This window comes from Pelophylax lessonae (assembly GCF_965119305.1).
Source record: "Pelophylax lessonae genome assembly, chromosome: 1".
Lineage (NCBI taxonomy): Eukaryota > Metazoa > Chordata > Amphibia > Anura > Ranidae > Pelophylax > Pelophylax lessonae.
In genome coordinates, this window is record NC_138768.1 from 168,960,137 (window position 1) to 168,973,328 (window position 13,192).

Sequence of the window (13,192 nt, forward strand, 5' to 3'; positions counted from 1 at the left end):
TATGTTAAGGGTCACGCTGGTGTGCACATTTTGTTCTGCCCATCAGAGTGCCCCTAACATAAAATGTGCCCATCAGCTTGCCCCTTATTTTATGCTAAGGGTCATGCTGATGGGCATATTTATGCTGTGGTACACACTGATGGGCATATTTTATGTTAAGGGGCACTCTGATGGGCATATTTTATGTTAAGAGCAACGCTGATTTACACGTTTTGTTTTGCCCATCAGCGATCCCACCATCATAAAATGTGCACATCAGCGTGCACCCTAACATAAAATGTGCCCATCAGCTTGCCCCTTATTTTATGTTAAGGGTCATGCTGATGGGCATATTTTATGTTAAGGGGCATGCTGATGTGCATATTTATTCTGTGGCACACACTGATGGGCATATTTTATGTTAAGGGGCACTCTGATGGGCATATTTTATGTTAAGAGCAACGCTGATTTACACGTTTTGTTTTGCCCATCAGTGATCCCACCATCATAAAATGTGCCCATCAGGGTGCCCCCTAACATAAAATGTGCCCATCAGCGTGACCCTTAACCTAAAATATGCCCATCAGCGTGCCCTTTATTTTGTGTTAAGGGTCACGCTGATGGGCAAATGTTATGCTAAGGGGCACACTGATGGGCATATTTTATGTTAAGGGTCACGCTGGTGTGCACATTTTGTTCTGCCCATCAGAGTGCCCCTAACATAAAATGTGCCCATCAGCTTGCCCCTTATTTTATGTTAAGGGTCATGCTGATGGGCATATTTTATGTTAAGGGGCATGCTGATGTGCATATTTTTTGCTGTGGTACACACTGATGGGCATTTTTTATGTTAAGGGGCACGCTGATGGGCACATTTTATGTTAAGGGTCACGCTGATGGGCACATTTTATGTTAAGGGTCACGCTGATTAGGGGATATCTGATGTAAAGTGGTACGCTGACGAGAATGCCTGATGTAAGGGAGCACTGTGATGGGGACACCTGATGTAAAGGGGCACTCTCATGGGCACACCTGATGTGGTGGGGATACCTGATGTAAGGAGGCCCCCCTATGGTGACACCTAATGTAAGGGGGCACTCTAAAGAGGACACCCTATGTAAGGGGGCACTGTGATGGGGGAACCTTATATAATGGGGTACTCTGATGGGAACAAAAGATGTAAGGGGGAACACTAATGGGAGACACCAGATGTAAGAGGGCTTTCCATTGCAGAAACCTGATGTAAGTGGGCACTCTGATGAGAATACCTGAGGGAGTACTCTGATGGTGGCAACTGATTTTTGGGGGTATTCCGATGGGAGAACCCAATGTAATGAATTACTCTGATAGGGGCAACTGATGTAAGGGGGAACACTAATGGGGACATTTACATTTACAGAGTATTACCAGATTGTGTGGAGGAAATAGTAGCAAAAGCGCCAGAGAACATGGCTTGTTCCAAGAAAAGGAAGGTAGATGCTGAAAACCGAGCCTTCAAAGATGAATGGACAGACCAATACATGTTCATTCTTCCTATGGGAAGTTTAAAACCAGTTTGTCTCATTTGTTGCGAAACGGTGGCGATAATAAAAAGCAGCAATGTGAAGCGCCACTACGAAACAAAACACGGTTCGTTTGAGCAAACATATCCACAGCATTCCGAGGTGAGGGCACGTAAAATAACTGAACTAAGAGCCCAGTATGACAGATCCACCAAAGTCCTCTCACATTCATTTACAGCCCAGCAGCGTGCAAATGAATGTTCACTTAAAGTAGCATGGATTTTGGGGCAACACAAAAGACCATTTACCGACGGTACATTTGTTAAGGAGTGCTTGAATGCTGTTGCTGAAACTTTACTTGAGGGTAAACAAAAAGAGCTGTGTGAAAAAATCAATCAAATCCCACTATCAGCGTCAACGGCAACAAAAAAGACTGAAATATTAACAGAGGATGTATTGGCACAACTTGATGCAGCTATTCAGAGTGCAGTATGCATTTCTTTAGCCATTGATGAATCAACAGATATAACGGATAATGCCCAGCTTTTGGTGTATGTAAGATTTTTTCACAAAGAAAGCAAAGAACTCTGTGAGGACCTGTTAGGTGTAACACCACTTGAGACACATACAAGAGGAGAAGACATATATGAGGCCATTAGGGAGATTCTAAAAAAGAGGAAGATAGACCTGAAAAAAGTGGTCTCAGTCACCACAGATGGTGCCCCCGCCATGGTAGGAAAGGAGAAAGGAGCTGTGGCGCGACTGAAAAAGGACAACCCTGACCTTATTGCTTACCACTGTATCATCCACCAGACTGTCCTGTGTGCCATTCTATCAGAAAAGTTTGCAGAAATCATGGACACAATGATGAAACTCATCAACTTCCTCAGGGTATCCTCATCCCATCAACATCGTTTACTAAGAGAGTTTCTTAAAGAAGTTGAGGCAAATGCAAATGACCTTTTACTTCACAACAATGTTAGGTGGTTGAGTAAAGGCAGTGTATTGGAACGCTTTTGGTCCATTCGCACTGAAGTAACAGCTTTCTTAATACAACTAAAAAGCCAGAAAGCAAAACAGTTTTCACTGTTTTTACAAGATGAGAGCACAATGGATAATATTGCTTTCCTAGTGGACATAACATCACACCTTAATGAACTCAATTTAAAGCTGCAGGGCAAGAACAATTCCATCTGTGATTTGATGACCGCTGTCCGCTCCTTCCAGAGAAAACTGGATTTGTTTAGGGAAGATCTTCAAGGAGAGTGCTTGCATTTCACAAAGGTGAAAGAACAGATTCAAGGAAAGAGAGATGTATCTCCTTTTGTTGATTTCATTGATAAACTGATTGGAAACTTCAGTAAAAGGTTTGATAGCTTCAGTCTTGGACAGCAGATCCTCCTGCTCATCCACAATCCCTTCCTCATTAAAGATCCCAGAGTGTTTTCAAAGGAGGTGATGCAGACCTTCAAGTGGGCACATGAGGGATCTCTACAGACAGAACTTATTGATCTGCAAACAAATGTTGCACTAAGAGAGCACTTTGGAGGAACTGATCCGACTAACTTCTGGCTACAGACTGTCCCGGAGACTGATTTCTCTTCTCTAATCAAGGTAGCTCTACACACCTTGACCATGTTTGGATCAACGTACAGCTGTGAGTCAGCTTTCTCCACTATGAACATTATTAAGACCAAGTATCGTTCCAGGCTCACCAATGAGCACCTACACATGTGCATGAGAATGGCAGTAACTCAATTTAAGCCAAGATTCAAACTACTGGCAGGGCAATCAAAAGCCCATTTTTCTCACTAGACAGGGAAGGTTTTTTGGGTGGTAACAAAATTAAAAACAAAACTGAGGATAATTTGTGCACTTTTTCAAATTGACACCTTGTTTAAGTTAGAAGGTGCAATTTGATTTTACTTGAAAAATGGATGGGTTTTAGAAAAGAGTTATTGATTTGTTTCCATGTTGTTTTTGTTAAGTTAGTTGCTTGTATTCCATACAAAGACTAGAGCAAATGTAAAGCTATCCTAGTTCCAACTGTCCACATGTTTAATGTTGTAACTGAAACTTGACAATAAATATTGTTGAAATGCTATGGAACTTGTACATGTCTCATTTTTTGATAAGAAATATGGTGACTACAATCTTGCTGAGTCAGCACAGACTTGAGATTCGGACCTCGGCCCAATGAAAATTTTAGCGACCGGACCTCCTTGAATTTTAATTCATTACCCCTGCTCTAGAGGTTAGTAAATGAACAGACGCTCTGCTGACTTCCATCATCCAATCATGTGCAAGCAAAAATGCTGTTTTGAGACTTTCGTATCTTACAGCTAACAGTCTCTGAATGGATGTTCAGATTTGTCCATGCTGAACCTCTCCTGCGGCAAGCTTTTTATAAAGCAGAAGTTCCTGTATATTTTCTTCACCAAGTGCAAGACAGTAGTACTAAATCAGAAGAGCTTCTGGTATTACTCCAGTTTTCCCGACTCTTATGTTTACCTCATCTGGGTAGCTTGGGTTAGGGCTTGGTTAGCCATCAAGGCCCTGTACCAGGACCTAGGCTCTTAGAGGCAACATTTCTTCTGAAACACTCAAATTCCAAGACCTTTCATGAAGGTTGTTTCAAATCTTACCAGTTGACCGGGGAGATTGGAGGACAGTATGAAGTAGGAGTCAATGCAGTGACTCCTTAATAGACCTCTGCAGGAGGGGATACAATACGCATACATTTGCGAGGAGTTATTTACCATTTGGGAGATCTGGATTGAATGGGAAGTTACTTTACCCTTATATGAGATTGATTGATGTATAGATCCCAATGCCCATTAAGGAATTCCATTAAGCTGACTATCTATAAAGATGCATCATACATAGATTGCTTTGAATATCTACTTAATGGAGAACCTGGCTAGGTCCAGTCTCCTCACAAGATCTCAACGGTCAGCCATTCCCTATATGCCCTATACAATTTGGTGGTTAAAATCGAGATATGTGCTTTTTTCGGTTTCCACAAGCCCTGCTGAAGCTATGTGTAGCGAAATGCGTTGGCTGTTGAGGAACCAATACTATAGTACCGTATAGAGTTTAGCCACTATGTTCTCTATCTGATGTGTTTTTATCAATGGTGTAATGTTGCATATCTAATGTGCGCATCGACATCCTGATTTTAATGGATATAATAAAATTGTAATACTTTTATATACTGTATATATATAGTTATTCTCTGTGTACTCCTTTCTGGCCTGTAAAGTCTGACATATTATCACAATTTTGGTTTCTATTTTACAGTGAACTGTCACAATTTTGTAGTGAACCATAATGTTTTTTTGATTTTTTGTTTTTTCTTGTTTTTTTAGTATCTTGATTCACAGAATATACGTTAGTGATCTCACAACCGAGGTCAGGATTATGGGATCTATAAATGTTTGAAATCACTTGTGTTAAGGAATATGTTTTATATCTCACATTTTTGCATTGATTATAATAACAATAGGAATACTGATATGCAGTTTATTTAAGCATTTTTGTGGTATTCTAATTAATATCTATGAAAACATTTGTTTGGGGAGCACATAGAAAGATATGACATGTGTTTTTGTGTATAACAGCACCTTACTTATCTAGACATCTATTTTTTGTCAAAGGGACAGCAGTTATTGAAAGGTTGGCGCCTTCTTGAGGTATAAATATATACAGTGCATTGCGAAAATATTCGGCCCCCTTGAACTTTTCGACCTTTTGCCACATTTCAGGCTTCAAACATAAAGATATAAAACTGTAATTATTTGTGAAGAATCAACAACAAGTGGGACACAATCATGAAGTGGAACGAAATTTATTGGATATTTCAAACTTTGTTAACAAATAAAAAACTGGAAAATTAGGCGTGCAAAATTATTCAGCCCCTTTACTTTCAGTGCAGCAAACTCTCTCCAGAAGTTCAGTGAGGATCTCTGAATGATCCAATATTGACCTTAATGACTAATGGTGATAAATAGAATCCACCTGTGTGTTATCAAGTCTCTGTATAAATGCACCTGCACTGTGATAGTCTCAGAGGTCCATTTAAAGCGCAGAGAGCATCATGAAGAACAAGGAACACACCAGGCAGGTCCGAGATACTGTTGTGGAGAAGTTTAAAGCTGGATTTGGATACAAAAGGATTTCCCAAGCTTTAAACATCCCAAGGAGCACTGTGCAAGCGATAATATTGAAATGGAAGGAGCATCAGACCACTGCAAATCTACGAAGACCTGGCCGTCCCTCTAAACTTTCAGCTCATACAAGGAGAAGACTGATCAGAGATGCAGCCAAGAGGCCCATGATCACTCTGGATGAACTGCAGAGATCTACAGCTGAGATGGGAGACTCTGTCCATAGGACAACAATCAGTCGTATACTGCACAAATCTGGCCTTTATGGAAGAGTGGCAAGAAGTAAGCCATTTCTTAAAGATATCCATAAAAAGTGTCGTTTAAAGTTTGCCACAAGCCACCTTGGAGACACACCAAACATGTGGAAGAAGGTGCCCTGGTCAGATGAAACCAAAATCAAACTTTTTGGCAACAATGCAAAACGTTATGTTTGGCGTAAAAGCAACACAGCTCATCACCCTGAACACATCATCCCCACTGTCAAACATGGTGGTGGCAGCATCATGGTTTGGGCCTGCTTTTCTTCAGCAGGGACAGGGAAGATGGTTAAAATTAATGGGAAGATGGATGGAGCCAAATACAGGACCATTCTGGAAGAAAACCTGATGGAGTCTGCAAAAGACCTGAGACTGGGACAGAGATTTGTCTTCCAACAAGACAATGATCCAAAACATAAAGCAAAATCTACAATGGAATGGTTCACAAATAAACATATCCAGGTGTTGGAATGGCCAAGTCAAAGTCCAGACCTGAATCCAATCGAGAATCTGTGGAAAGAACTGAAATCTGCTGTTCACAAATGCCCTCCATCCAACCTCACTGAGCTCAGGAGGAATGGGCAAAAATTTCAGTCTCTCGATGTGCAAAACTGATAGAGACATACCCCAAGCGACTTACAGCTGTAATCGCAGCAAAAGGTGGCGTTACAAAGTATTAACTTAAGGGGACTAAATAATTTTGCACGCCCAATTTTTCAGTTTTTTATTTGTTAACAAAGTTTGAAATATCCAATAAATTTCATTCCACTTCATGATTGTGTCCCACTTGTTGTTGATTCTTCACAAAAATTACAGTTTTATATCTTTATGTTTGAAGCCTGAAATGTGGCAAAAGGTTGAAAAGTTCAAGGGGGCCGAATACTTTCGCAAGGCACTGTACATATAAAATAACACATGGAAACAGTAGAGCACAGCAGTGGCGTACCTAGAGCATTTGGCACCCGGGGCGGATCCTATATCTGTCAACCCCCCCGACTTTAAAATGTAAAAACACCCACAAAAAAATGTCATGTTTTCAAGAATATCTTTTGCACAAATTTCACAGCCCCCCATCACAGTGCCCCTTGCAGTCTGCCCTCCGTCTCTCTAATCACAGTTCCCCCTTTTGCACTCTCTGCCTCCCCTGCACAGTCCTACCTTCAGCATAGATAGATAGCTAATATTATTAGCAATGTGTTTAAGTTTGAGTAAGAGATTGGAGACTTGCTAAAGGAGATATTCAGAGACTACAGACATGATACAGGAGATGGTCAGAGACTACAGACATGATACAGGAGATGGTCAGAGACTGCAGACGTGATACAGGAGATGGTCAGAGACTGCAGACGTGATACAGAAGATGGCCAGAGACTGCAGACAGGATACAGTAGATGGTCAGAGACTGAGGACATGATACAGGAGATGGTCAGAGACTGAGGACATGATACAGTAGATGGTCAGAGACTGCAGACGTGATACAGGAGATGGTCAGAGACTGCAGAGGTGATACAGAAGATGGCCAGAGACTGCAGACATGATACGGTAGATGATCAGAGACTGAAGACATGATACAGTAGATGGTCAGAGACTACAGACATACAACAGGAGACGGTCAGAGACTGAGGACATGATACAAGAGATGGTCAGAGACTGCAGACATGATACAGGAGATGGTCAAAGACTGTGGACATGATACAGGAGATGGTCAGAGACTGCAGACATGATACAGGAGATGGTCAGAGACAGCAGACATGATACAGGAGATGGTCAGAGACTGCAGACATGATACAGGAGATGGTCAGAGACTGCAGACATGATACAGGAGATGGTCAGAGACAGCAGACATGATACAGGAGATGGTCAGAGAATGCGGACATGATACAGGAGATGGTCAGAGACTGCGGACATGATACAGGAGATGGTCAGAGACTGCGGACATGATACAGGAGATGGTCAGAGACAGCAGATATGATACAGGAGATGGTCAGAGAATGCGGACATGATACAGGAGATGGTCAGAGACTGCGGACATGATACAGGAGATGCTCAGAGACTGAGGACGTGATACAGTAGATGGTCAGAGACTACAGACATGATACAGTAGATGCTCAGAGACTGAGGACATGATAGAAGATAGAAGAGCACTAGGGGGGCCGGAGAGCACAGACGAAGCAGAGAGCACTGGAGGAGCTGAAGGGCACGGTGGGGGGGGGGACTGGAGAGAATTAAGAGGGGGTTTGGAAAGCATTGTAGGGGGGTTGGAAGGTGCAGGGGATGGAGTGCACTGGGGGGGACAGGGAGCACTTGGGGGGCGAGCAGGGAAAATCAGGGGGGTGGAGAGCACTGGGTGGGACAGGGAGCACTTGGGGGGCGAGCAGGGAAAATCAGGGGGGTGGAGAGCACTGGGTGGGACAGGGAGCACTTGGGGGGCGAGCAGGGAAAATCAGGGGGGTGGAGAGCACTGGGTGGGACAGGGAGCACTTGGGGGGCGAGCAGGGAAAATCAGGGGGTTGGAGAGCACTGGGGGGCAGGGAGCACTTGGGGGGCGAGCAGGGAAAATCAGGGGGGTGGAGAGCACTGGGTGGGACAGGGAGCACTTGGGGGGCGAGCAGGGAAAATCAGGGGGGTGGAGAGCACTGGGTGGGACAGGGAGCACTTGGGGGGCGAGCAGGGAAAATCAGGGGGGTGGAGAGCACTGTGGGACAGGGAGCACTTGGGGGGCGAGCAGGGAAAATCAGGGGGGTGGAGAGCACTGGGTGGGACAGGGAGCACTTGGGGGGCGAGCAGGGAAAATCAGGGGGGTGGAGAGCACTGGGGGGCAGGGAGCACTTGGGGGGCGAGCAGGGAAAATCAGGGGGGTGGAGAGCACTGGGTGGGACAGGGAGCACTTGGGGGGGAGCAGGGAAAATCAGGGGGGTGGAGAGCACTGGGGGGCAGGGAGCACTTGGGGGGAGGGAGAAAGCACTGTGGTGAGCTGAAGAGCATTGGGGATGCTAAAGAACAAGCGGGGTCTAGTGCATTGGGGGGGGGCTAAAAGCACTGAGGGGGGATTAGGAGCACTGGAGGAGGTTAAGAACTTTGGGGAGCCAGCAAAAGAAGTTGTATAGGAGGGGGATGGGGCAGCTGCATATAGATGAATTGATCTTTCCCTATTCTTCCTGCAGGAAAGGAGAGGAGGAGAATCGGTTATTCAGCAGGCAGCTGCAGGAAGAATAGAGAAAGATGAATTCCTCTATATACAGCAGCCCCATCCCCCTCCTATCCAGCACACACTTTTGCAATGGGCACTCACCTTCTTCCCGCCGAGGCTCCGCCCCATTCTTCCCGTGGAGGCTCCGCACCCTTATTCCCGCCACGGCTCCGCCCCCTTATTCCCGCCGCAGCTCCGCCCCCCGCTAGCAGCACGGACTGAAGGAGCTGCCAGACACTGAAGCTGCCTTCACACTGCGGGATCTGTCTGAACACACCTGGCAGGGCACTGGCTGACACCCCCCAGCAGGGCCAGATTAACGTAGGGGCTATTGGAGCTGCAGCTCCAGGCCCCTACCTTTTATATAGGCCTCGGGTTGGCCATATTCACTGTTACTGCTCTTCTGTCACTTGTAAACACAGAAGTCTGGCTTCTATGCTCGCTTCCCCAGGCAGCTCCCTCAGAACCTCCCCACACAGCACGAAGGCCGGACAAGGAGGGACAGTTGCCGATGCATGGATGTGTTTATGGGCTTCAGAGACAGCATCCCATGTTGAATTAGGCATGCATGGCTGCACCCTTCCTCCTCTGGGTGCATGCCAAGGCACGGCCCTTAAGGCCCTTCAAAATCCTCAGCACCAAGCCCATGATGCTCTTAATCCGGCCCTGCCCCCCAGTGAGTGGCACCCAGGGCGGGCCGCCCCCCCCCCCCCCCCCATTGGTACGCCACTGGTGCTTATTTCTCCTAACTCCCAGATTGCTGTGCTGAGCACAGCAATCTGGGAGTGAGGAGAAATAAGCAAAAAAAGTACACTAAATAAAGCATTATTTAGGCACTAGGGAACTGTAGACACAGTGCAGAAGTTAGCTGCTTCCAGTAACTGTAATTGTAGTATGTACAAGGAATAACTCTCAGGTACCAGTTTAGACAGTACGGCTCTTTACTGCTGCAGAATGACTTTCCATAGGAACCACAACGCACAGGCAAATCTCATATACACAGCTTCGGGCAATGCAAGATAATAGATACACTGCTCTGGTGCCTAACTCCCCATGTGACAGTCCTAACACTGCAGGGCAAAGTTATCCATCAACTGTCAGTTCCATAAGCTGTTCTGCACACTTCCCTCGGGGGTGAAAGCCCTGTAAGCTGCATGGTACCCTATCTTCCATGAGGGAGAGGGGGCTCTGATACCGCTATGAGGAATCCTATTGCGTAAGTTAATTTAAGTAGAACAATTTACAACCTGAATATTCAGCTGTACGAACATCTGGCCTTGAAGAGGGGGGTCCTCCAACAAGACCAAGCACTACTGCAGTTTTCCCTCCCTTCTGCCAACTGCACGATGCAGCCAGTCCAAATGGGTTGTATTGTTTGCCTAGCACCCATTTTGCACCATCTGCTACTCTTGGGTATCCCCTCTCATGTCTCACTCACCCCAAAAAGGAACTTCAATCCAGCCCTTTAAAAATTCTGCATTCAAATTAGTTTTAAAATCAGGTGCATATTGTTATTGGTATTGCCCTTACTTTCAGTAAAAGATGTCTATTGCCTAGAAAGATGTTAATATGCAGTTATCTATATAAAAACAAGTTTTCTCACATTTGTCTTACTTTGTTATTGCATTGCCAATTTCAGCACATGACTGAAATTAGGAAATATAATAAGAACGTTTTAGAAGCAATGATGACTGCTGTCATGATCATTGATCTCTGCTGCGACACAACCTTTAGACTCTGATCTCCTACGTACGTCATTCATAGAACGGTACTTCTCGCCCACACAGCATTGTTGTTTGCATTGGGGGGGAGAGCTGGAAGACCAGGTGGTAAAGCACATGAGACAGTGACAGACACAATGTAAGGAAAAACAAGCAATAGCTTTCAACTCACAAGGATCTTTCATATAAATTGAATCTTGGAATAATACACCATTCTGAAAAAAGGGACACTTTACAGTTTATTCATGTCTCCAAATTAGAACATGGCTATAGTGGTCACCATATGGCAGGGTATATTTAAGGAACAAAAGGAATTTTATAACTGCCACTGAGTGAAAATAGGACTATTGAGCCACTGACCACATTGTCAGCATTAAAAATTTTTACAGACACCAACAGAAACAAATACTAGATGCGCAGAAAAAGAAAACACAATGGAGATAGTGCTCACTAGCTGTGAAATCTTATAGGACTCTGGGTAGTCTGTCCTAGGTTTTATCAGTGTCCCTTTATGATGTAGCACCCTCCTAGTTAGGTGGCTTTCTCTGCTTAATAGGAAAGCAGTAGGTAAAGCATTTGAGCTCTCTGCTTATCGGGGAGCTGGATCTACTAGTTGGCCTGTTCCATGTGTTCCATGCGTGATTCATATAGGCTGAGGGAGTGTCCCCACTGTATCCAATGGAGAGGTATATTGGACAGTGGAGGAAAACCCAGCCAATGACACGCAGGCCTTGATCCCATCCCATGGTTTTGGCACAGAGAGTGGTGCATCATGGGATGAGGTATAAAAGCCAGGAGCACAGGAGGCAGGGGGTCTTTGGGTGGGAAGCCAGGTCCTGGAAGGAGGGTGACGGCTGTCTCCTCTTCTGTAGCTGTGGATGGTGGTCACAGGCAGTCGGCCTGGTGAACCAGAGTGTGGGGCTGAATCCAGAGGTTCAGGAATGATGACTGGTGGAGTTGGAGGCAACAGTGACTCTGGAAAAACAGTGTCCATGCGTACAGAGAAACTTGCCCGGGGGTCTGCCCAAGAAGTGGACCACTCAGGAGGATAGAGTCACTGGACTGGTGTCAGCACACACAGTGAGAGAGAAAGGGGGTGCCAAGTTTAGAACCCTGAAGAGAATTGCAGGCAGGAACATTTAAACTATCTTCACTTCAGTGACAGAGTGAAGCAGCTGCTTTGCCGCATCCTAAAGTCAGTTGTCCTCAATACTGTGAATAGTCATTAGTTGGAGTATTCCACTCATCCCAAGTTCTAAATAAAACTACAAAACAACATCCCTTGGACTGATTATTGACTGAGCCAAAGACTTAAAGTGATACGTTTCTGCAACCAGTTGCTACTGGTAACCCAGGGGAATCCAGAAAGTGTTATATCCAGCAGTTCTCTGGAGGGCAGTGCTACAATGATATAGACAATTCTGCTCCGAAAGTAAGACCACTTGCCTTATGTTATAATGCTCTTTGGAGAACCAGCACCAACTCATGAAACAACACTAACCTGTACCTGGACTCAAAGACAGCAAAAATTCTCTAACAATAGTAAGGAGTTTTTCACAAAACAAGTTTAAGGGCAAACAAACGGATATGGATTTCTTATGCTATGTAACATAATGTCATTATAAAACTTTTGCTTGTTTAGTTTGGAAAGACTCCTTGAGGGTGAACTAAGTAATATGTATAAATGTATCCAAGATCTGTTTACAGCTTTAGCAATTTAGCATTTTATTCCAAATACTGTAGAAAGAAATAGTGGTTCTACCCAGTAAAAGAAAGTTTTTTTTTTTTTTTTTTACAGTTTGGGGGGCTAAGCCATACCGGGCTCAATTCTCTAGGAGATAAATACTGCATGAATTTTTCGGTTAAAATAACTCTTGCAACATTTAGCATACCTAATGGAAGAACCAACCATTTAAAATGGATGTTTTTAAAATCTATAGTGTCTAAAGGACAGTATTCTGCAAAGGACAGCGTCCGAAAAATAAATTCTAACTGCTACCGCTATCCGCATTGTCATGGAAATGTTGCCCCACCCTGCTATAGCAAATTCAGTGGGTAAGTACTAATACCGCTGCATTTATATTTGAGTACCATTTGATGGCACAATAATGCAAGAATATATCCTACTGGATTCACAAGTATATACATGGTGTCACCTTCATCTATGACCATTCCTCTGAATGCCATTACAATTGCAGTGCTCTGATGGGATATTTAAGAGTAAAATATATATATAGTCATGATGTCTTATTCATTATTCGGAATTCTACATCTATCCTCATAGATGTAGATGATGAAATCAGAGCACCTTTTTTTTTTTTTGGTTTTTTTTTTGTATGGTTCTATAAATAGATAGTCTTAGGCTTTTTAGCCATGA

General features: G+C 44.2%; 1 protein-coding gene across 1 annotated transcript; it reads left to right on the forward strand.

Annotated features, from left to right (window-relative positions):
* Nucleotides 1-1,427: 1,427 nt before the first annotated feature.
* Nucleotides 1,428-3,296, forward strand: LOC309544511 (SCAN domain-containing protein 3-like; the record flags this gene model as incomplete). The annotated part of the gene is made up of 1 exon (XM_082243412.1): nucleotides 1,428-3,296. The coding sequence occupies one exon, from the start codon at nucleotides 1,428-1,430 to the stop codon at nucleotides 3,294-3,296; it is 1,869 nt and encodes a 622-aa protein (XP_082099538.1).
* Nucleotides 3,297-13,192: the final 9,896 nt, after the last annotated feature.